The 26,193-nt window shown below is 34.4% G+C and overlaps 1 protein-coding gene across 1 annotated transcript in view; it reads right to left on the bottom strand.

Moving 5' to 3' along the window:
* TECRL (trans-2,3-enoyl-CoA reductase like) overlaps positions 1 to 26,193 on the bottom strand; it is a 61,995-nt gene that overhangs the window by 9,880 nt on the left and 25,922 nt on the right. The window contains exons 3-5 of the mRNA XM_016202978.2: positions 13,836 to 13,880; positions 9,695 to 9,798; positions 4,120 to 4,235 (exon numbers count right to left, since the gene is read on the bottom strand). Coding sequence (XP_016058464.1) covers positions 4,120 to 4,235; positions 9,695 to 9,798; positions 13,836 to 13,880 — 265 coding nt within the window. The remainder of the gene's footprint in view (positions 1 to 4,119; positions 4,236 to 9,694; positions 9,799 to 13,835; positions 13,881 to 26,193) is intronic.

Raw genomic sequence — 26,193 nt, 5'->3', positions numbered from 1 at the left:
ATTAAAAGTTGGAATTTCATTTTCTGTGGAACCAGTGCAACCTGTGTTTTGTTTAGTCTGCTTTATGTTTCGTTTTTGCCAGTCTAACATGTTGCAGTATTTTGTTTGTCTCTCTGTGTGTTGTTTTTTGTTTCTGTTGTTTTAAGTTACCACTCTTCTTGTCATTAATATAACTAATAATTTTAAAGTAAATGTCAAATGTGATTTACAAAAGTGTATTTTATTTTTATACTTAAAAATGTTTTCATTAACATATGTATCTATTTTGTTATAAATAAAATGTAAAATTTCAAAAACTTGGGCTATTATTCAGGGAAATCAATATGGATCAAAGATTGCGCACGCCAGCCGACAAAGGCTGAGTGTCACAATCAGCGTGCCAATCGCTCTATGTAAAATAGAACGTTGAATTTTGCCCTAACTGGGTTGGCTCAGTGGCTTCAGCATCAGCCCTTGGACTGAAGGGTCCCGGGTTCAACTGTGGCCAAGGGCACGTGCTTCGGTTGCAGGCCTGATCCCCGCCATGCTTGTGGCACATGCAGGAGGCAACCAATTGATGTTTCTCTCCCTCGATCCCTCTCTCTCTCCCTTCCGCTCTCTCTGAAAAGCAACGGGGGGAAAAAATCCTTGGGTGAAGATTGAAGAACACACGAAAACATTGAGTTTACCCTGGGGGGTTATTTTAACATAAATAAATTACTTATTCTATCATGAATAATAACGACTTTAGGGAAAACAAACAAACAAGCGCAAAACTACCTGGTTCAGTCATCAGGGAATTACTTATTATTCATTAATTCATGAATATATAATTGTGCACCTATTATGGGAGAGGCATTTTATATGTGTTGTGTATATCTATGAACAATAGACAATTTCTGAATTACGTGAGAGAACAAACAGTTTGGATTTCTGGGGGCAGAGTTCTAGACACTAAGACAAACAAAAACAAAGGTCCTGATGTAAGTGCTTGCCTTAAGGGTTCAAAAGACTGATGAGGAAATTGGTATCTCTCCTAACTTGTTGGTTCTTTTGTGTATTTGTATAAATCCTTCAGTCATAAAACTTTTCATTTTGTAAGAGAGCAGAAATACTAAATTATGCCCAGCAATGTAGCAGAGTCCTAAATTAGAAATTTTAGTTCAAGCTATGATACCTCTCAATTAATTCACTTACTTATTTTATACTATACTATGAGAGCATAGAGACCAAAATAGCAAGTACTTTTATGCCTTTATAGTTAAATATATGTCACTTTGTACATTATTGGTAACTCAGTAAGTTTCATTTCATTCAAAACATTCCCATTTTATTTTATTTTGATTGATTTCCCTTCAAATATCAACTCTTTCTCTGTCCTATGCTTAATTAACTGAACATCCATAAGTAGGTTTGGTTTTAACACTTCTTCTGGATCATATTTGAAAATATATTATTCTTTCTTAAGTAAATTTTAAGATAATGGGGCTGTGAAAGAAAACATGGTCTCGTTTACAGAGCTGCAAGGGAGGCAGTGTATCAGGTTTCTGTTGAGGAAGAATATGAAAGCAATATTCAGACAAAGGCTGAAGATAGAAGATATTTTGCTAATAATGGACTGAATTTTAGCGGCACAGTGGAAGGATTTCAGGACTTGGGAAGGACTCAGGGAAGGCAACAAATAGAGGACAGTAGAATTTATTGAGATGGAGTATGAGAGATGAGGGGTGACCTGACAATGTGGGGCTAACGAGGTGGGCAAACTAAAGAGATAATGTATCTAAATACTAAAATATCCTCTTGCATTGAAGGCAGATCATCAGACTGAATGGTGAGTTCAGGAAAGGTTTCGTTGGCTACTTTTCCATCTGGGATGATGCAGTTAGAAGCTGTAAGGAGGAGTGGTCTTAGCCACAGCACAGCTAGTTCATTCAGTCCCTCTGGTGGGAGGGACCATGGTAATTTTGAATATGTAGCCTCTATCTTACATGCCATTTTTTGAGAGAAGGATGACAATTACAACAAGCTGTGGACTACCTTTCACTGCAGATGGGGAGAAAGATCCTGCAAGAAATTCAGTCTTAGCCCTAGTGTGTAGAGGCTTCTAAGAGATACAAATAATTTCGTGGCTGCTCAGTCACATATAGATCTGAACCTACCTGAAAAATACTTTTGACTCTGATTTCATTCAAAGCACTTTTCGAAAATTAACATTTGAGTATGTGGCAAGTGGATATAGCATTTGAAATTTGATCTTTTTAACCATGAGAAACGGCATCAGCCATCCTGAAAAGGCATCAGCCATCTGGGTGCCTTAGAAGCCTTGTGATTATTTTATAGAGCTCTCCTAGACACTTACATTTCAGAAGTAGTTGGTGTGCTTGTGTGTATCTGCTCTAGAATGAACTCATTGTATTTACTACTTTAGAACTATGTTCAACAAATACATTTATCACTGAGAAGTTAATAAAATATGCTGTTTGTATTTAAGAATAGTAACCAACGGTCAGTCAATTGCTTTGGAATTGGGGGAAAAAGTGTCCCTTTTTCATGCTGTGCTATAAATCTTGTACATGTAATATCTTTGGTCTAAAACCTAAGTGCAAGTGCAGTGTCCTCATGAACTCTTTACCCCATAATCTTTCTAAATGAATTGGGCATTCCCCTCACTTAGGAAAAAGACAGACAGATGTTCTCGTCCCAAAGGGTCCTGAGCAATGGTTCCATGCTGACCTGACCACCCGAGAGAGCCAGTGCCCGTTGCCTCTCTGCAGCCCTGCCCTCCTAGCTTGCTCTGTGCTCCTGCAGAGCATACGAAGAGGCACCAACTGCTTTGTACCCAGAGAATTCTCACATGGAGCTTTCCCAAATTTGGTACTTAAAATCTCATTCATCCTCCCAGAAAACAAAGAAAAAAGTTCCAATGCAGCTTTCTTAGAAAAGCTATCTCAGAACTCCCGTCACTGTCATGTTTTTCTCTTTTATTCTCTGAAAGTGCACCGTGTAAAATAAATACGTATGTAATCTGTTCCTCTAGCTTACCATTCAACATGTCTTTATTGTGTGCTCCCTGTAAACTAGGCAATGTGTTCACAGTGAAGACAGACATGACATCAGAGTGCATCGTTATAAAACTTTATAGAGGGAAAGACAAATGATTGTGAATATATAATTTTAAAGGAAAAGTTGCATAAAGGAGAAACATTTTAGTTACATGCTCATCGTGGAGGAACAGCAATGGCCAGCCGAGTAGGAAATGCCGAGCTTCTATTGGAAGCCGAATCAGAGATTAGAAAGGGGGGGAATGAGGACGGGGGCAGGGGTGGCCTGTGACTGCCCTGGGGAAGGGGCCCGGGCCTGTCAGCGTGGGGAGGGGCCCGTGTGCCGGACTGCAGACTGCAGGGGCAAGGAAAAGCTCCGCTCGAGGTGACAGCGGTCAAATCATCCTCTGTCTTTTAATATCCCTCCTGTCTGCTTCTTTACTCAGGAAGTTTTCATTTAACCAGGTTCTTGCTTGAAATTGCTAACCCTACCTTCCTCTATCTCAGTGTAGTATTTTGAGCAATATTTCTCTTTAATTTGGTGCAGAGAGAGAGAGAAAGAGAGAGAGGAGGTGGACTGATTATTCCACAACAGGCTACCACAGTTATCTATTCCGCTTACTCTGCTTTTATGACTGTCCTAGTCTTTTTTTTTCCTGTCTTACCTCAAAGTAAAATTTTATTTTGGATTTTTACTTACTAAAGGAAACTTGTAAAAACATTTTTCCTGTTTATTTCTTAGGTAATCATTTCTTTCCTTTCCAATATTGCCCATATTCTTAGAGAAATATTTATATTTTAAGCTCTATACAAGGCCGTTCAACTTTAGAATTTTAAGCTTTTTTGATACTTCTAAATTTCCAGATTTCTCTTGCTAATTGTAATTATTAACAACTTAAATTACCTCTATTTTTAAAGTATACTTAATAGTTCCTTGTTTATAAATTTGCAAGTTGGTGTGCACACATTATTCATGGCTACCTAAATATATACTTCCCTAAAACTGAATGAACTTTAACTGGCTGTACAATCTTTATTAACATAATATCTGCATCTTAGTTCAACTCCTTAATTTCTATGTACTGTACATATTACTTACTGTACCACTGGGTGGCGGGGTCGTCTAGAGCTCTCTTTCGTGTCATATATATATGGGACCCGCAAATAAAAGAGGAGGTACACTAACAGAGGTCCTGTGTATTCAGCCAAAAATATCTGAAAATAAGAAGATGATTTAGATTAAAAAATACATTTTTTAGATGTTAAACTTTATTATACCTGAAATAAGAAAGTGATTTAGCTTAAACAATAAGTTTTTATAGATGTTATTAGGTTTGCTTATGACCGTAGGCATATCTACAGACAGACTACTGCGTGAATTGGTGAAATGGGCAGGTGGACATGTTGCTTTGTTTTTGTTTTTTTAAGAATTAGACTAGGTGCTGATATAAATAACAAGAAATCTTCCTCAAAAGAAATAGCCAAGAGATAGGGGGGCAAATATAAAAAGTTAACTTAAACCTAATAAATAAACATTAAACCTAATATAATGATTTCTTCATAAATAGTACACACAGTTTTTATTTGAATAACCAAACTATTATAAATGTATTTCCTCATGTCTCCCAGCCACATGCACACATTCTCCATCTTCTGTGGGAACTGTCCTCCCTGGTCACTGAGTAGCGTGAGCTACTGTGCCCGTCTTGTGTTTTTTGGGGGGTAGGGGTGGGGTTGCTTTTCAGTCTTTTTTATGGCAGAATAATGCGGAACTCAATTTTTTTAACACTGATTCTAGTTGAAATAATTCAGTCCTCTCTTTTGGGAGTTTTAGATTTTAATTCTAATGAGTCTAAGGGGTAGACATTAAAGGGTTACCCTCTGATTTCTGGAGCTGAGGGGCAACCATATATGTGGAAAGAAATATCTCATCTACAGAGAGACAATCAGAAGATTTGGAAAGATTATTGGAAAAAAGACCACGTTACTGCAAAAGATTATTCATCTGCATGCTTTCTGATAGTTTTTGAATCTGCTAACTGCTCACTATTGGGTTTGGTTTTTATGCTAAAACCAGATTAAAATTACCCTCTGGAATTTTCAGCCAGAAAAGGGAAAGTAATTTACCTCCGTACATTCATGGAGAAAAAATACATGCATGACAATGATAAATTTGACTGCCATTACTACCTTGTCCTTGCCAATTTTCATTATTTTCCAAGAAAGAAAACTTACACATGTGTATAGGTATGTGGTTAGAATATATGATATATATGTAGGTTATGTGTATATATATATGTGTGCACATACATATATGTAATTATATATGTATATATGCACACACATATAACTATTTATATATGTTGGTTTCTTTAGTTATAATTCTTCCTTTTAACAATATTTATCATCTCAAAACCCAAGGAAGACTTGACAGGAGGGTAATAACAATGTAACATCTGGGGTCCCTGGCAGGATAGCTCAGTTGGTTAGAGAATTGTCCTAATACTCCAAGGTTGCCAGTTCCATTCCTGTCAGGGCACATACCAGCATCAACCAATGGATGCATAAATAAATGGAACAACAAATTGATGTTTCTTTCTCTCTAAAATCAATAAATAAAAAATGTCAAATAATGTAACACTTGAGAAATTCAGTATATAAGCAACTTTTTTACTAAAAGATAATATTAATTCAGGGCACACAACCTGCCTGATTATTCAGATATGAAGAAAAATGTTTACAACTTTTGAATGTCCACTCAGAGAGTCTAGTTAATATTCTAAAATAATGAGGAAAGTGTTTGTTTATTACAACAAAAAGTTTAAAATAGTTATTTCAACTCTATCTGATCTAGTCCAATCAAATTTGAGTAAATTCTTTGTTACTACGCCAGATATGAAAAATGTTGGGAATAGCAGTCAACCTGGACCAAATGTCACTCTTTATTAAATTAATAAAAATGCCATCACAATATGAAGTTTCTTTGGACCAGAGGAAATTAAATTACAATCTTCTCTTCATCTACTAAAAATAAATTGACAGAGACTACCAGATTATAATAATATGTTCTAGGAAGCCCAATATTTTATCAAAAATATTGTCATGCTGAAACAGGGAGGCTAAAACAGTACTGAAGAATGAAGAATAGATTCTGACCTTAACACACTTAAAAATGATAAGAAATAACTTTTGGAGAACGAATCCTTCAACAACAAAAAAAAAGAAGTCTATTTGGGCACAAATAGAAAGAAGGGGAGATATTTTAATAAATGTGAAATGTAACCAGAAAATAGTTTCAGAATAAATAAAAAGAAGGACCAGATAGACAAATATTAATGACAGCCTTCTGAAAAAGCAATTGTTCTTTCTCTACAAAAGGAAAGAAAAACCCAAACCAAAATAACCAGCAAATATACCAGCTTAGTCCAAGCAAGTCAAACAAAGTTAGGGACTAGGAACTCCATTATAATCCAAAAATTTATCAGACTTTCTATAATCAAAATAAGCAGATATACTTGCTTTTTACTTTGAAGATCTTTACTACTTCTAAATTGCAATTTATTTCCAATGTTGGTTTACTTCCATGCTTCCCTCTTATGGAAGTTCTCTGTATTAAACTAATGTCTTGCTTTAAAGGTAAAATTTACTACTTCTACTAGGCAAACTAGGTCATTGTGATGTTTTTGGAACTTCTGTGGAATATTCAATTTGCTATATGTCTAAATTGAAAAAGGAAGTGGGCAATAAGCCCACTTTTAGAAAACAAAGAATTAAAACATGTCACTGCAATTGCAATTCACTAGAACCCTTGTGTTTAGACTGTGCTTGATGCATTCTGTCTTCTTTTAAAAATCTTTTTAATTATTAGATGCTAGCTTTACCTATTTTCTAAAATTGCAATTGGTAGTGGATAACAAAATGAATTTCACATTTTACAGTTATTGAAAATTACCAATAAAAATAAAGTAATGCCAGCTTAACCTTCTAAAGATAGGAGAGCTGCTAGCTAAAAATATAAGAGCATTTCCCAATAGTAAGATCACTTTGTACTCAGTGAGTACTGTTGAAGCTACTGTGATAGTAGAAGTGTTTTTTGTTTGTTCATTTGTTTAATTTAACTGTTATATGAATAATATACAATGGATAATTTTTTTCCAGATTATTCAAACAAACCATCCTAATGGGATCAGTGAGCAAAATTGAGCAAAATATTTTTTTAGGCTTCAAAGAGCTACTAAGTCATTGAAAAATTAGAACGTTAAGAGTTTTTAAACAGAGCTTTAGAGTAGTAATTGACCTGAGATATGACGACTAGTAATAGCCTGATAACAACACTAAATCTTTTGAGGGTGCCTGAGAATGCAAGAAATAAAAGTTGTTTCTTGTTATCTTTCAAAGGTAGAGGTGACCTTATATAATCTACAGAATTGGGGTTAGGGCATAGAAGAGTTACACCCTGGGAATGAAGATGAAGCAGAAATAGATCTATCTTTACAGGCACAGAAGCTCAGCCTGAATCACCGATTGGGTTGAAATGACCTGGACCCAATAGTGCCATTAGTCCGTCTGTAGGATGATAAATTATCTTTGAAGGAAGATAACATTATTCTAAGCCTCATGCTATCTTTAATCTTTTTCACAAATTTTCCTGCACTAAGGCTGAAATATGCAGATATATAAGGAGTGTAGATATTGTGACTAAAACCAAGAAAAACAGCAGACATTCAGAATAGATGAACTGAAGATTCACCTAACAGAATTATCAGAGACACACTTACAAAAAAATTGTCTTTTATATGTTTAAAAAAATAAAAGACAAGGTTGAGAATTTTAGCAGATATTTGAAAACCATGAAACAAGAAGTATGGAAATGTAATATGAGCCCCAGAAGGACAGTGGAAGTAGAGTAATAAAAGAAAGACCCACTATGATGATGCTTTTATTTTAGGACTGCATGTTAATATTTTATAAATATACAAGAATGTTATGTGTGGTAAAATATTGCTTTTATTGCATAATTTAGTTAATATAAATGGGTGTGATTGCAATGTAATGTGTATATTTTTAGCACTTAATAGGACTGACTCATTTGGAGGAAAAAGGTGTGTGAACCATAGGATTGATTTAAAAATATCTAGTCTATTTCCAGAGTCCTCTTTGTCACCTAAATGACTTTCCTCTCAAGCTATAATTTTCTAGTACCATATTCATACAATTCCACCTTAGCAATTTTTCTCCTCAGTGCTTATCCAAAAGATGCAGTTGGGGTTTCTAAGGAACTCAGTTAATGCCGCTTACTCTGACACATCTTCTGTAGACAGAATTCCCTTTTCATTATAAATGTAGACAAAGACTGAATATTTTAACATTTGGAGATCAAAATCTGCTTGTCTAAAATCTCTTTTAGCAAAGGTCTGTAGATATCACATTTAAGTATGAAACCCTTTGCTTACAATGTCTGCATCACTAGGTTGTTTTGTAAACATTAAGATACACTTCACAAAGATTCAGAATATTCTAAACTCAGTTTTTAGTGCAACAAATTAATATGAGAGAGCTCAACAAACTTTGGAAACTAAAGCAACTACTTAACAAAAACAAACAAACAATATATATATATATATATATATATACACACAGTAAGATTATATATGTTAAAGGAAAAATTGTTAGAAAAGTAGAGAATGTGACAATATATCAATGAATGAATGGAAATTTGAATTTTCTCTTTGAGAATTAAATAATAATGCATAAAATATCTCGTTTGTAACAATTTTAAAAATTGATTGCTGTTATATAAAGGGAAAACTCAAAGCAATGTAGATGATAATTTTGATTGCTAATGCCTGCAAAAAGGAAAGCCACTATGAATAGAAATTATTAAAAGTGTAACCACATCACAGATATATAATGGAATACAATCAGAAAAAAAAATTTTTTAAAGTCTAAACAATATAAATAAATTGTATTTAACTGAAAAGTAGAATGATTGCACTATTATTTGTATACTGATGTCAAAACTATTTATTAGATAAAACATTTCATTGCCTGTTTCTGAAGGTCACACCGCATTTCTTGCTACTGAGTGTGTTTCACACTCTTCAACGGCTCATAACTTGTGAACTGGTGACAAGTATGTTGTTTCTTAGCCTTCCACGTCTTTTAATGGAGTCTTCATTCTTTTAGTGCCATTGGAGTCAATCACCAAGTAGAGCCAAAGCAACACCCTCCTCCCAGCCCAAAGAAGTCTTACTACTTTACTCTTAGTTTCTAAAATGTCTCCCCCTGTTAGAACATTTCTATTGCATATTTCGTCTCCCTTTTTTCCAATGTCCAAAGGTTCTTTGTCACCACCAGACTCCCAGAAGGAAAGTTGAAGAAATACCATTAAAGTGACAAGGCACAGGAGGAGCCAAAATGAGGTCATCAGTCACTGGAGAGTCTGACATATAGAAAGAAATTCATCTTCCTTCTTTCAACTGTTTCTTCTTCCATTTCTCTGATTCTTGAATGGAATTTTAGCCACTGATCACAGTAAAAAAGGGACAGTTTGAAATACCCTTTGGTACAAAGTTTTGTTTCACCATAAATTATTTAAGAGAAATGTTTCACATCAGCAAATATTTCACATCAAAATTTGAGGCACATATATTTCATGTTAAATTAATACTTACTGTAGTCCAACTGACCTGCCGGCCTAGGTCTGTAAAATAAAGTGTGACAATGGAGGAGTCTGCAACACTTTGAATGGTTATGTAGTCCTTCAAAAAAGGCCCACCTTAAATAATAAGAAAATATTATTTTAATACAATTTCAAGGCATAATGATAAATAAATTTTAATGAGGAACCAATAAAATCTAAGATAAATTTTACATAGAAATTGTGATGTACAATAAATTTTTGAAGTAAAATAAACTGCCAATATACCCATTTTATAAAATATATCTAGGAAATTTTCAAATACACAGTGGTTTCCCAGTGCTATCTCGGCTACCAATAGCTAATATCTTACTGTGTTCTAAGAAAATGTAATATTAGATAATGTCATACTCAAATATGATACAAGGTACTCTTATAGTATAATTTGGGGTGTCAGTACATATACATCTCAGCTGTTCTCTAAATAGTTTTATTATAGAATAAATTAATTGGGGTAAAGTTATTTCAGTGGTTATTGCAAAGCACCAGGGGAGAGGCAGGGGTTGCTTTTTAAAAGACCACTGTGATACTGTGGAAAATGGGAAGAGAAGAAACAAGGAGATTATTCAGGAGGCACTTAGAATTTGTCAAGAGGTGAATGACTTTTGTTTGGATTAAAGTCACAGTGATGGAAATGTTAAAAATTCATCAGTTACAGATATATTTTGGATATAGAGTCAGTTGAACTTGAGAAGAGAGGATTCAGTGAGATAAAAGCTGATCTTATATCTTTGGCATGATCCCTTAGGTGCATTGCAACCTCATTAACTGACATGAAGAAGTCTGAGGAAGGAGCAGGGTTTGTGGGTGACAATATTTCAGTTAGGGTACACCAGGTGTGTGGTAGCCATCAGACATTTAAGAGAGAGCTGTCAAGTAGGTAGTTGGGTAGATGTGTCCATAAGTACATGAAGATCATTAAAATTTAAACCCATGGGACTTGTTATTATTTATGTATTCATTTTAAAAAGAAGACAATGGAAACAGTTAGAGCTTTCTCGCACTCCAGAATTTTGAAGTAGTTAGAGAAATATGCAGCAAAGATTACTGAGCAGAAGATCTAGCCACACTGTGTCTTCAAACTAATGAATTAGTGTTATTTTAAGCTGCTAAATTTGTGGTAATTTGTTGCACAACAATAAGAAGCTAATGAAACATGGATCAAGGTAAAGACTTTGATATCCAAATGGTCAATGATGTCATTGTGACAATCATGTATAACAACATTAAATGTTAATAGGGACAAAAAATTCTGATGGCTTTTTACCGCATGAAAGTGCACTAACAACATCTTTCCAACATGTACCTATTGACACCTTTGGGGAGTCAATTAGTTTCTACTCTTTTATCACCCTTGCTAACTTTAAAGTACAGAGCACTGGCATTATATTTTAAAATGTGGCTCCATCAAGATGATATGTGAATAACACAATCTGACAGAATCCAGTCATGTCATGAATTATACCATTCTTAGACTCTGTTATCAGGGACCTCTGTCTTTGGTCTTCCATGCCTATGTCCTGTTCCAAAGGGAGAGGAAAATGTAGGGCCAAGAGAACATGTCTAATGTGAGCCCATGCCATTACTTCCTGTGTCACACTTCAGTCATTTAAGGCCTTGAATTTTCTGCATAATTAACTCAAGCAATACATCTTCCTTGGGTATTTCCTCTCAAGAATGAGCCAGATATGCTAAGTGTAGGGGTTTGTCAAGGCTGTTGTATAATGGGTGTAGATGGTTGGAGCAGATATATAAAGAGAAGGGCCAGCTCTACCCATACTCCATCTTTATATTGTAGAAAGCCAATGATTCTAAGAATCAGAAACCCAACCCCCTACTTCCAGGACATTATGAAGTCCTGGTAACTAATCAAGGTGGGAAGAGACAACACATTTGAGTTGCCAGTTGGTATGACAGATTTGTTGCATTCATGGCTGCAATTCTTCACAATTTTCATATCAGACCACTTACAATATGACTTTTAGTTCCCCCTAATAAGAATTGGTGTCTATTTCCTCGCTCCTTAATATGGGCTAGCCTAATGACTTGCGTTAGCAAACAGGGTGCAGGGCAAGGGATCAGATGCCAGTTCCAACCCTGGCCTCAGGAATTCTTGAGTGTTTGTGCTCATTTGTTTATATCCCTGATTCCACCATGAGAACAAGCTCATAATATTCTTCTGAAGCATGAGAGACTACAGAGGAGTGGTTGCAGCTGTGACTATCCTAGAACAGAGAGAAGTGGTTGTAGTTGTGACTATCCTCAACAGTCAGTCCCCAACAGTTCACCAACTTATTACAGCTGCATGAGTAGGCCAAGCCAAGTAAGGGCAATTCCCTCCAGCCAAATTCAGCAGAACCATTGAGCTCAATAAATGTTTGTTGTTTTTCACATAAAAATCAATGCTTGCAATTTTATTTATGTTTTTGTGATGACTTTTTGTGTGAGAAAACTGTAAAAGACTAAATTCACATGAGGTCATTGTTTGTAGTGCAATCATTCTGGCAAATATATTCTGGTAGTAAGTATATGTAAATATTCAGGCCTTGAATAATTTTGCTGTTAAGTCTTTTTGTCTTAATATTATAAGTGCATTTATAGTTGTAACTATGATTGTTAAAGCATCTACCATGTGCAAATCATTACAGTGTTCTATGAACACAATCTTACAAAAAAATATGTTAGGTTCTTTATCAGTTCCACTTTACAAAAGAAGGCCCTGTAGATATGTAAGTAGAGGGTCAGGTTTAAAATTCTGAGTTACCCCAAATAAACTCTCCTTTGCACCAGTCTGCTTATCTCACTAAATTAATTGACTCTTCTTTTTAAATATGTCATCGCATTCCTATGCAAGGATACTTGGCTGTATTTCGTTCAGATCACACACTGGTACAGTCAATAAGGTAAATAAATGTGAGGGGAAAGTAAAAATTCACATTTACCAGAAAGTTTGAACTAACAAAGTTCCCCAATCCCTTACAGTGTCCTTCAAATTGAAATTACATTTGACATTGATGTCTGTGACATTCTCAGCATCTTCTTTATATGAGTCAAGTCCAAAAAATACAGCTATTTCATTTTCTATTATTTCATAATCTATGTGTTGAAAGGTATTTATGTGCTTGGCACACATTAAGCCCTGCAGAGACAAAAATAAACAAGACAATGATTTGTCTCTTTTAAACTCTACCCAGATGAGAATTCACCTTGAAATTCTGAACTTGGAAGAATTTGAGACCATCAAGAAAATGTGACTCTAAGAATGCCATGAATTTCTGTGTTTTCAACATAGAGGTCTCAGACAAAGATGGGATGTATAAGATAACAATGAGAGCAATTACATATTAGAGAGATACAAGAAAATCATCCTTTGTTCATATGTGAATGTGTTATCTGAAAGATTATAGTCTGAATATTTAAAAAGCACCACAAAAATACAGTTCACCATTGTATGGAAAACTTTAAAGGTTGAAATTTCTTAGTAGATGCCTCTTGTTACTATTATGGACTTTGACTAAGTATTCCTCTAAAATTTACATTCTACCCACAACATTTATTGAACAATTCCAATTTCAAGGTCAAGCTGATCCAATGTCAATAACAATGATTCTTAGCAGGACTCATTTTTAAGTATATCTTTTTATAAATTTTCTGAACAGGGAGAATAGGAATAAAAACAAGGCTTAATAATGGACATAATAATTCTCCTTGTAATTCATTTGTTTCTGTTCTTACTTACCTCACTTATCCTGCTTTAGTATAGCAAAAAGTTGGGGAGAGGAAGAGAGAGAAAGGTAACCTAGATTCCTGAGAATATATTAGAAAGCAGAAGCATGAAGGAGCAGATCAGTAAAAGCTTTTAGAGACGGAAAGATGTTAGTTCAGATCCTGCCTCCAATATGCACAGACAGTGAAGGGCAAAAATTATCTCTTTGAGAGTAAAGTTCTTCATTCATAAAAGTGGAGCATTCGCACTCATTGGAAGGATCACATGCAATAATGTATTCATGGCATTTACGACAGTGCTTCCATTTAATAAGTGATAACTATTAGCCATTGGTGACAGAAAAGGGATTCCAAATTAAATAAATAGGTAGGTGAAAGTTGGTTCTTACCACATTCTAGCTGCAGGCCAACTCGGGAAGGGTACCACTTAGGATCTATTCAATGAAAAATAACATTTACTGTCAGCACAATGTAAACACATTTTAAAATTTAGAAGTTTTCATTGGAAGACAGATTAGATCTTAGGAAGTGAAAACAATGATTATCCAGTGTCCAAAATGGAGCTAGTGGTTACCCTTGGCAGGGTGTAAAGAAGCAGCGGGGGATAGTTCTGAAAGAAAGCAAGATGGGAGCTTAAGGGGTGGTAATTTTCTGCTTTTTAACCTGGAGACTGGTTATGTAGATGCAGTCAATCTGTGGACATCTACCAAGGAATGTGGCCTATGTCTGACTTATGCTCTTTATGAGACTTATTCTTTAGTGAAAAGCTTAAACATCTTCATTTAAAACGGGGATGGCTCAGTTGGTTGGAGCATCATCCCATACACCAAAAAGATTGCAGATTCGATTCCTGGTCAGGACGCGTGCTTAGGTTGTGGGTTCGATTCCCATTTGGGCCTGTATGGGAGTTTCTCTCTCACATCTCACATTGATATTTCTCTCTCTCTCTCTCTCAAAACTCAATGAACATATTATCAGGTAAGGAAATAAAGCAAAACTGGAGGACTTTGATCTCATGTAAGATGTATTTAATATTGCATGTGAAAGTAGGTTATTGTCTCTATTAACATTATGGGCATATTGATTACAGTAGAAACATCACTTTTGTATCTCCTATTTATACTACCATTAGGAATAAATAGATTACTAAAGAATTTTATCTGGATAAGAAAATCAAAACATCTTCATTATATACTGCCATAATAAAAATGTTGGCTCACAATTACCAGAATATAACTATTTTCTTTTAAAAGAGATCCTATGTTAAAGTCCCTATTGAAAATTTAATCTTGACTGTGAGCTCCACTTTTAAGCAAAGAAACTTGATAAATAGTAAATTAAGAGTATTGTCAAAGGAATATTTCACAATTATTTTATTTTCAAGACTACTTTTTAAAGTGTCAGTAAGAGTGATGATGTGACATAACTAGACTATTGCAATCAATTCTCTCTAAATTTACTGCAAAAAGACAATGTATACATATACATTCTAATGAAAAAAAATAACTCATAAGTCAAAAATTCTAATCATGAGTTAAAAGCTATTTAGGATTATATATAAACAAAACTTAGTAATAGCATGGCAAATGAGGACGGCATAAATATCTAACTCTGTCATTTGATTTTTTTAAATTAGAAAATATGCAGATAAAGGTAGGTCATTTTTCTTTTGTTTTTATATTTACTAATACAATCATTATTTATATAGCCATTTGTTGTCCTGAAATGTAAGCTAACATTATTTGTTGAAAAATATTTTAAAATAGCCACTTTATTACTCATAATGAAAATCTGCTTCCCAAGAAGGTATGATGCAAATGAATGCAATAGAGTCTTCTACAGTTTTAATTGCGTTTCCAACCTTGGGTATTGGAAAAAATACAAAGCTTATGAGAATCTATTTATATTAGACAAATAGTCATCGAGCACCTGTGATTAGTGTACATAAGTTGTCATATTATGACCATTCTAATAATCTTCATGTAAGACATCACTTTCGATAGTGCTTTATGATGCCGTTAATGGTGGAAATGTCTGTGCAAAACTAGCTATCATTCTAAGCAAATATGTGTGTCAGTGAGCTACATGAGTGACTATTGGCAGAATCCACAATGACGGTGAATCAGAGAACTTAGAAGCTCTAAATACCTTCAGGAAAATCCATGTCCTTCCAAGCCTTTCAACATGGATAAACTATAAAACTACTTATGAAATGCACTTGGCATTTATAGTTTGTGATCTTTGAACATTTGTGCTAGTAAGGGAGAGTTACTAACTGCTTATGTAAGCCTTTAGATTAGTTTCAGTTACCTTTTATCCCCTCAGTTTCCTTTTAAAAGAACAAAACATACATTTTCTGAAATGCTCTGTACTTACTGGAATGAGGTAGCATAGGCTAGAAGAATGGCAGGAAAAAAGACAATTTATCAAGGTTAAAGGACATAGGTTACAAAATGACTTTTAGCATGCATGAATAATCTAGAAGATTATTTATAATGCCGAGTATATTGAACTTGAGTAACTGGCTCGGAGCTGAATTATGATTATGTAGTAGGTATAATGCATTGTCCAGGATCTTAAATTATCTAAGATGCTGAACTTGATTTGTGTAACTCTTATCATATTTTAGCCAAGTTTTAGGGTTTTTTTCTTGATAAATGGAAGTGGTCATATCATTATGTAATAACATATGTAATTCAAGTGTATTTATTTTAATAAGGTGGCATTTTCCAAACTGCTGGCTGTGACCCATTAGTAAATTTAAAAGTGTAATCAGTGTGTTATTCTCAGCATTATATAAAGGAAAAGAAGGGGAGGGGAGGGGAGGGGAGGGGAGGGGAGGGGAGGGGAGGGGAGGGGAGGGGAGGGGAGGGGAGGGGAGGGGAGGGGAGGGGAGGGGAGGGGAGGGAAGGGAAGGGAAGGGAAGGGAAGGGAAGGGAAGGGAAGGGAAGGGAAGGGAAGGGAAGGGAAGGGAAGGGAAGGGAAGGGAAGGGAAGGGAAGGGAAGGGAAGGGAAGGGAAGGGGAATGAGAATAGTTTAGAGTAGAAATGGATTGGCATAGCATTGGATGCAACATATTAGAATAAATTCTAGATAGATTAAAGTATTGTTTCTTTAACGTTTGTTACAATATTTAGTTTTTATAAGACTAATATTCTGAATCAGAGTAAAAAACATTTTAACTCCATAGGTCTAAAATATATATATATTTTAAATTTCTGAAAGCTATTTATTATAGAGCTTTTACATAAAAATTACCATCAGTGATCGAATTAAATTCTGTACGATAAAACATATTTGAAGGATTTAAATATTTTACTTCTTCAAAAATATCTTTTTAAAATTTTGAATGATTAAGAAAGAGGGCAATGATATAAATGATATCAGATTTAAATCATCTAAAAGATTTTATAAGCCAGATTCACTCAAGTACATAGGCCAGATGCCTGCCCTTATTTTCTTTTAACCTGAGCATATTAATTACTATCATTTTGTTTATGATTAGAGTTTCTTCTATAAGAAATTGGCCAACAGTATAAATTTTAACTGCAATGCACAACTTGTATTTTCAAAGATCCAATTTTAGAAATAATAAAAGTTGGCAGTAGACAAGTGAAATATTTTATTCTTGACTTACTGGTGGCATGCATTTGATCTTTGCATATATGCAGATATAAAGCCAATTAATAATCAAAACATCCAGACTAAAGCTTACAAAGATTAAGTTATTTAGTGTGGCATATAATTTGTATGATAATAATTATTATTGATAGTTCTTGATTACAGATGACATTAAATACTTAACTGAAACCTATGCTTCATATTATTGCTGAAAAAAGAGACATCTAGAAGAAAAATAGTGGAGACATTTTCAGAAATGATTAGTGTCCTTGATTACCTAAAACCTTGAATTCCTCACTTAAAACTCTAGGTGAAACTTGCCCACTGACCTCTACTTTTTCTTGATATCACCAATCTACTAGGAAGGAGAAGTTCTAAGAGCAGTTATGAGTCAGTTATGAAGATAGTCATGTGGATATAAAGTAGAGCATGGGAAATATAGTCAGTAATATTGTAATAACTATGTGTTGTGTCAGATGTGTCCTGGGACTTACTGAGTTGATCAATTCATAAGTTATATAAATGTCTAATCACTATGTTGTACACATGAAACTAATATAATATAGTATGTCACCTGTAATTGGAAAAAATTAAACAAAAGACACTACTTAATTTATGTGATGGAATATTCATAGTGAACCATGGAGAAAGAAAATGGTGACCAATTTTTATTGTTTACATCCTGAGCTGAATGTGGCTGGTATGGTGAGATGGGATGAACAATAAATAGAAACAGAATATAGTTCTGAGAGGAATGCTATGCAGACCTGGCTCTGTTCAAATTTAGTGGAAGAAAGATAAAACAATGTTCTATACATTTCTACACAGCTTAGTTCAGTTCCTCAAGATTCCAGAACTCCATGTAGGAGATAAGCGAAATGGAGTGTCTTTCAATGAAAATGTAAATTAAAGGCATTATTAGTTAGACCACCAAATCTTACACCCAGTAGAGCCTTCTATTAGTAGACGAACATCTAAAGGATCAACTTGGAGAAAAACAAATTGATTCCACACTTAATAGGTGAGATAAACTAAACAATACTGAGCAAAGAAACTTGTGGGTATGTGGATAATTCTATATAAAATAATAATGAATATAATAATGATGATTTGTATTCATATATGAGAATAAGACGCTGGACAACAGTAATGTACACTGGAAGGTGTTTGGATTTAAAGTATTCTGAATAACTTCTGTCTGTAGGAAGAAAATAGAAAGAGTGATTAATCTTAGATTTTTGATAAAATGATTTTTAAATAGTTGTATTAATAACATACTTCAGTGAAGCCAAACTTTTCTGAATAACTTCCATCTCTTATCCTTGTTTTGGCATCCAAAGATGTATACAACTTTCTCCTTCCCTGTCAGATAAAAGCTTGCTCCCATGGGAAGTTGCCGTGTGTACAAAGCAAAATTAAAGGGACAGGAAGCGTTCGCCAGGGAACGGAATTGTAAAGAGGAACGTGAAGGCCTGACAGAGTGCTGTGCACTTGCATTATCACTTCGCTTATATTGCTTTATTAGTTAGTACAGTTCTGTTACACTGTTTCCAAAGGTTAAAAGCCTAAAAGTCTGAACAAAAAGGAAACATGAATTCTGTTTCCTTTTTTATAAGAAATAAGCATCAAGTATTATTATACGAAACTCTGCCTTGATGTACTAACATACCTGCTGCTGACTTAGTATTGCTGAATCGGTTGTTTTATTTCTTAGAAATGATTCACTTGTTACATTACTTCACTGGAACTAAATGAACCATTTCATTCTCTGTTAACCGTTTCTTTGCAGGCTTATGATGCCACCTAGATAATTAAGTGATCAAGTTAAAATGGAATCAAGAAAGCTGGTAAGATAGGATACGTATGATAGTGTTTATGCATCTGAAAAATAAGAGAACCATCTCCAATACCATACCCAACAATGATGACAAAAAGTTTTAACACTCAAACCACCAACAACCAACATGTATAATTTTGCTGACCTTGGAAAGAAAATCTAGAGTCTACAGTCATGAAATACGCAGACAAAAAAGACAAAGTGCTATTACACTGTATAATCAGCACCTGCAAAGCAAGACTTCTGTAGGAAAACAGACACGGTTCTAAAATTGGGAAATTTAAAAGCTGTATGGACAGATATTTAAAACTATAATATAAAAAGTATGAAAGTAAGAGGCATAAAGTGACAAGCCAATTCCACAAATGAATTTAGTAAGATGCAAGGGGCAAAGCAATAACGTGGGACAAGAAAGAGCACATGCAGAGGACAGCAAACCACTTCTCCTCTTCACTGGTCTAAGTTTGTAATCAGTTTGTTCACTTCGTTGCCAACCGTAGTTCTAGCGAACTTCCAGGATTGATCATAATGCCCACATTACCGTTTACATTAGACATGATAAGCTGTCCCAGTTTCTCAGAGCATCCATCACCACAGCACACTTCCTCCCGCAGAACACATACCCGCATGCACACGCACTATGAGAACATTATGAGGACCTCGTATGCCATAAGGAGCTTGAGCTTGGTATTGGAGGTAGCAGGGAGGTAGGGATAGGATACAGAGCAGGTCCAAATACGAGAAAATGTATTGAACAGAAGACTGGTATAGGTATCTAGATTAAGAATTTCAAATATTTGAACTGTGGTTGTGAGATCTCAGAAATACCAATGTCATATAATTGGTAATTTTTTAAATAGTAGTCATTTTCTTAATAGTCAGAGACCCCTTTCAAGCAATGACATTGTGACATACAATCTAAGAGTTTTAATAAATATACTTATAATATGGCTATCTACACACATACCTACACAGCTGGGTGTATATATACACATATACAATCAGTTGTGCTTATAACTGAGATATTTCATTTGTTCTGGGATTAGACAAGTTTATATTAATTTGCCATTCCCCAAGTCCAATAGATTCAAATACAAAACAAAACGCCTAGGGTGACTATGGTTTCTCATTATCACAGTAATTTAAGTACTGATAAATCCACAAACAGTTTTCAGGGGAGGCAGATGAACAGTTCAGAAGTTGAAAACCTTCCACATGAACCTGAGGGCATTTTAATGGCACTTTTACACTGCAAGATAATTTATTATGAAATACATTTTCCTATTTATTTTCCCAAGAATTACTTCATTTCAATTTTCATCAATTCTTAGAATTTGGAAAAGAAACTTGAATGTTTTCACATTGAATCTATTCCCCCAGCTTTGTGTGTCAAATTCTAATGAATCCCTGCAGAGGTGTCTGGAAGATATATAAGATATTGAGATGCCATGTGTTGCATATGAGACTATATCAAACTAAAAAGCTTTTGCACAGCAAAAGAAAATAGCCTCAAAATACAAAGGAACCCCACGGTCTGGGAAAACATATTTGCCAAGGATGCATCTGATAAGGGGCTAATTTCCAAAGTGTACAAAAACTCATACTACTCAGCAAGAGGAAGACAAACAACCCAATTAAGAAATGGGCAAAGGACCTGAATAGACACTTCTCCAAAGAGGACATACGGATGGCCAAGAGACACATGAGAAAATGCTCAACGTCGCTCATCATCAGAGATGCAAATTAAACCCACAATGAGGTGTCACTTCACACCTGTCAGAATGGCTCCATCAACAAATGAACAAACGACATGTGCTGGCGAGGGTGTGGGGAAAGGGGACCCTAGTACACTGCTGGTGGGAATGCAGGCTGGGGCAGGCACTGTGGAAAACAGTATGGAGGTTCCTCAAAACATTAAAAATGGAGCTGCCTTTTGACCCAGTGACCCCACTTCTAGGAATGTATCCTAAGAATCCTGAAACACTAATCAGAATGAATATATGCACCCCGATGTTCATAGCAGCACAGTTTACAATAGCTAAGATCTGGAAACAGCCCAAGTGCCCATCAGTAGATGAGTGGATGAAAAGCTGTGGGACATTCACACCATGGAATACTATGCAGCTGTGAAGAAGAAGAATCTTGTACCCCTTGGGACAGTGTGGATGGACCTGGAGAATATTATGCTGAGTGAAATAAGCCAAGCAGAGAAAGACAAACATCACATGGTCTCACTTATACGTGGAATCTAAAGAACTTAATAAACTGATGAACAGAATAGATTCAATGACATGGAAGCATAGATGAGACTGACGAATGTCAGAGGGAGGGAGGGGGAGAGAGTAACCAAAGAACTTATATGCAGATATGCACAACCCGACGACACGGACAATCACGGGGAAAGGGACTGGGGAGGGGGGTAGAACGGGGTAGAAGGGGTCACTGGGAGAAAAAGGGACATCTGTAATATTTTAAACAAAAATAAAATTAAAAAAAAAAAAAGATATTGAGATGCCACAATGGCCGATTAATACAGAGTTGAAAGTTCTAGGAAGGAAACAGTTTTTATTTCGTTCATTCACTAGTGATATTTTCTAGACCATGGGAATTATTGAAAGCACACAAGAAGAGAAAACTGTGAGAATAAAACATAAATCAACATTCTTAAAGACCAGAGGTTGAAAATAGGTTTAAATAGGCCACGCAAAACAGAAAGTATAAATCATTGATTTATTTAGATCCATAAAAACTAATTTTCCAGTAAAATAGGAAAAATGTGTCTGTGACCTGTCCACTAATTTAAAAAGACTTTATACGTATAACAATGAAAACATCTAAATGGAGAAGATGTGTGCAAAGACAACGAACAGACAATCTCCAGAAAAATGCGTACAAATCACAAATAAGAGTATGAAAAAATTAATTTACTAGTGATCCAATAAATGGAATCTAATAATAAATGAAATATTTTTCCACTCATCATTATCAAAAATTAAGTTATTGAGAACAAGAAAAAAAGACATCCTGATATTGTAAATTAGGAAAGAAAATTTGTCAATACATGTTAACTGCAAATGAGCTTATTCTCTATAACGGTTTTTTCCCCTATTATTCTTACAAATACAATTAAAGAAGTTCACAAACATATATTATTCAGGTGAACACTGCAATGCACGGTACATGGTAAGCATTCCATGAGTATTTTTTAACATTTACCAAACATTGTTGAATAAATAAGCATATATTGCTTTATGATAGAAGCAATTAGAATGTGTGTCCAGGGAATGTGTATTACACACCAAGTAAAAGAATAGCACATCTCCGCTAATATTGATCATGTAGATCAATACATATTTATACAAAAATATATCAAGAAAATACGTTTATAGGGAAAGCTGTTAGAGAATAATGCTTAAAATATGTAAAAGGTGTATATAGGAACACAGAGGTATCTCTAGACATTAGTGAAAATGTCAGTAATAGGTGGATAATGCTTTATTCTTTGTCAGTTTTTACATTTTAGAAATATATCTTGGACCCTGGCCAGGTAACTTAGAGTGTCATCCAGACACGTCAAGGCTGCAGGTTCGATCCCTAGTCAGGGCATATTCAAAAAGCAACCAATGAATGCATTAATAAGTGGAACAACAAATTGATGTCACTCTCTCTGTCCCTCTCTCTAAAATCAATAAATAAAAACTAAAAATAAAAAATTCTCTTGTATTTTATTATAGTAAAAAGTGAAGCTATTATTATCTTGCAAAAATAATGTAATTTAATCGAATGCTGTGCCAACAAAATATATAAAAGTCAAAAAATCATACATGAAAAATGAGACATTGGAACACTATTATCTTTTGGAATTATAGAAAATAGCATGATACAATTAAACACATCTGGATTTACAATGAGATTATTTGTATTTTCAAGAAATTTGTAATAGGATCTCAGTAACTATTTGAATATAAATTGGAAATCAACAATTTGCTGCAGATAGACTACCTGTTCTAATATTTGAAGCATCTATAATGTACGTATTTGTTCAATTTCAAATGTTGCTAACCCAACCATTTTGATGCTTGAGGATTATAAACCAAAATTATTTTATAGCATGAGACTTGGGTAACATTACAATATCATAAAAGATGATCAGAATAACCCTGACATTGCACAGCAAAACACAGGTTCAAATGCTGTGCCGTGAGTCACAAAACAATTTGCAAACAGGATTACACCTCATGCATTTTAGGAATTGCTATTAGTTGTGACAGTTTTTTTACACGAACCTTGACTAGCAAAACAGCCAACCCTTCCTAACAGTTGGATCTCCTAAGAGTCTGTAAACAATCATATATCGTATAGGTATTTAGAACCCTCAGCACTTCTGTGAGCACCTGATGACATTAAGTATACAGTAATGTGAATTTGACCAGTATTCTATAGTCACAGTGAAAAGAGGCACATTTTCAGTACTGGGACATTGATATGTCCCGATGGTTTATATTGTGATTTAGATTAAAAGCACAAAGAACACACTGGCTTAAGTAAGAAATTTAAGAGATATACTATGGCAAGGGACTTTTAGTTAAGAAGACTTGGAGACAACAAAATTGTATTATTCTATACATCTTTAGCTAAATTTCAAATAGAAAGCATTAATGAGATGTAGTAAGAAACTTGTTTTGAACAATGTATTATTATACTTTGAGATTCACAGTACATATTACATAGCATAATGAGATAGATTTGAACTCACCTCTAAATATTATTTCAGCATGTTTGCAGCTCTTAATATTATGTTGATGGGTAATACATCACTTAGTTTTTTAATTTTTTTATCTCAACTTGCCATGTTAAGAGCAAACAAATATTTTTTTTTGAAATGTTAAGATTAAGGAAGTCATCTTCTTCTAGCATTACTTTTGTTTTGTTTTGTTTTTGTTTTAACATTCCTCTCTATTAACATATAATTACTGAACCATTTTGAAATAAGCTTAAGAAAAAGAGAGTTGGAAATATCCTGTCAATTACTTTTAGCCTCAAGAGAGGATTTGTGCCATACAGAGTAAAACTGATTAACTTTAATGTAAAATATAATTTTCATAATTCTTAAGTAATGTATTCAACATTAATCAATTCTAGAATGTCATTCAATTTGCGTGTGTGTATGCACATGTGTGTGTTTCTGCATGCTAGAAATTTTTTATGGCTACGTTATAAATGCGCATCTTTCAGTAGTATAGCATAGTGCCTGATCATTTTATTTAATTAATCAGTACTTGTTGAATTAAGTTGAATTAAATAATTTTTCTTTGCTGTTCAAGTAACATAAAAAGGTTGTTTTAAAAATAAAATTGAAAATACAAACAACTTAAACTGTTATGTTGTAAGATAATCATGTGGAAACTTAAACGTTTTCTGTGAAATAAAATTTTGTCAGTTAAATATTGGGCTTCAAAATTATAATGATCTCTAAAACTAAAGAAAAATTAACAGTATGTGGCACAGAGTGGTTAAGTTTTGGATACAGTATGCTACATGAATTAGATATTTTTTTAAATCCTGTTAAAACTTAAATGGGTAGAATGTAATTCATGAAATTTCACTCTCTTCCTGAAATATTTTGGCTCAAGGTCATCAAGGACGCACGTAACTGATGGAACTCTTGTTATTGTCAACTGGGGGTCAGGGCATATAATTCAATTTCTTTGTGTTCAGTGGCCTATTTGTTAGAGGGATTTTTCAATGGCCAGAACATCAAAATTTACAGGTTTTATTAAATTACCTTGTTCTTAAAACTCACATGTAATATTAAAAAATGGTGACATTGCTGTTTACTAGTAAAGGGTCTTATTTAGACCTCAGTGATTAAATTAATTGTAAGTGAATAGCCATTTAATTACCATAGTTTTCACAAAAAGGAACCTTGACCATTACCAAAGAATAAATAACCTGCCAAATTATGACATTTCTCTGTAAATTATTGACAAAGCTCGTAATTCCTTTTGCCAAAGAAACTATTAGAGAATGTTAGCTACTTCTTGAGTTAGCGACAAGGGGCTTTTTCTAAGGAAAGCATTCTGCCACTTCTCTCTATGGTTGCGTTTATCATTTTTTGAGCTGCTTTGTTGAGAGAGGAGGAAGTTCTGCAGCCTGGTGCAGGAGGCTCCTTTTAAATTGCCTGCAGAATGGTCATTATTCTACACTATGCATGATAAATCCTTCTAGTCTGTTATCTTTGCTCTGAGTTACTCTCCCAGAGTCTTTCACAGTTTAGCATTGTTTATATTCCCCAGGCTTTTTGGCAAAGATTTATATGCATTTCAATTGTCATAGTAAATTATATATACCTTCATGTGGCTAAAACTACATTCAGCCTGCTAGTGTCATGGTTCTTTCTCTTGCTTTCTTCCCAAGGCATATTCTGGGAACTGCAGAGACAAGTATCCCAATAGATTATAAACACTGAAACTTTATGGTGGTGTCAGCTAATAGATAACACACGTCACAGGCAAATGATTTTGCTTTCTTTCAGAGACTTTTAGGACACAGTTAATGGAAAAATTATACTTTAATTGATTGCCATTCTTTTTTTACTTAAGTCCATATACTACTAATTCTTAGTCTCACAAGAGAAATTTCATTAGCACTTCCTAGCCATATTTGCATTATTAAAAAAAAAAAATTTCAATCCTCACCCGAGGACATGTTCATTGACTTGAGAGAGAGAGGGAGAGAGAGAGAGAGAGGTTGACGTGAGAGAGGAACATCGGTTGGTTGCTTCTCGTACGTACCCCATCCAGGGATCAAACTGGCAACCTGGGAATGTGCCCTGACTAGGAACTGAACCTGAGACATATTGGTGGACAGGACGAAGCTCCAACCAGCTGAGCCATACCATCCAGGGCTAAAACAGTGGTGTTAATAATAATTACAGTATTTACCGCTACTAAACAATCATATTCATAATAGCTGATTGGTAGCTAGTTACTTTCTAGAGATATGCATGGTATTGGAATATCTTTCAGGGTCCCATGTTATGATAGCAAACCACTGATAACTATAAAATCAATAGATGTTTTTAAAAATTAGAATAAAATTAATTAAAATAACTATTTGGATGAAATACTACCTTTATACAACTTTGCACAACAAAATTTTCCAGTTTCCGGTAGAGATTGCTTAGATTACAAGAGTAAAGACACAGTTCCTAAAGGGTATATTCATTCCACCTTTGCTTTGAAAATTCTTTATTTTTATTTATATATCTTCTATTTTATCAGTACAAA

This window comes from Miniopterus natalensis, chromosome 1 (assembly GCF_054644295.1).
Source record: "Miniopterus natalensis isolate mMinNat1 chromosome 1, mMinNat1.hap1, whole genome shotgun sequence".
In the NCBI taxonomy this organism is placed as follows: domain Eukaryota; kingdom Metazoa; phylum Chordata; class Mammalia; order Chiroptera; family Miniopteridae; genus Miniopterus; species Miniopterus natalensis.
Note: the sequence above shows the minus strand (reverse complement) of the source record. Positions and strands in the feature narration are given on the sequence as shown.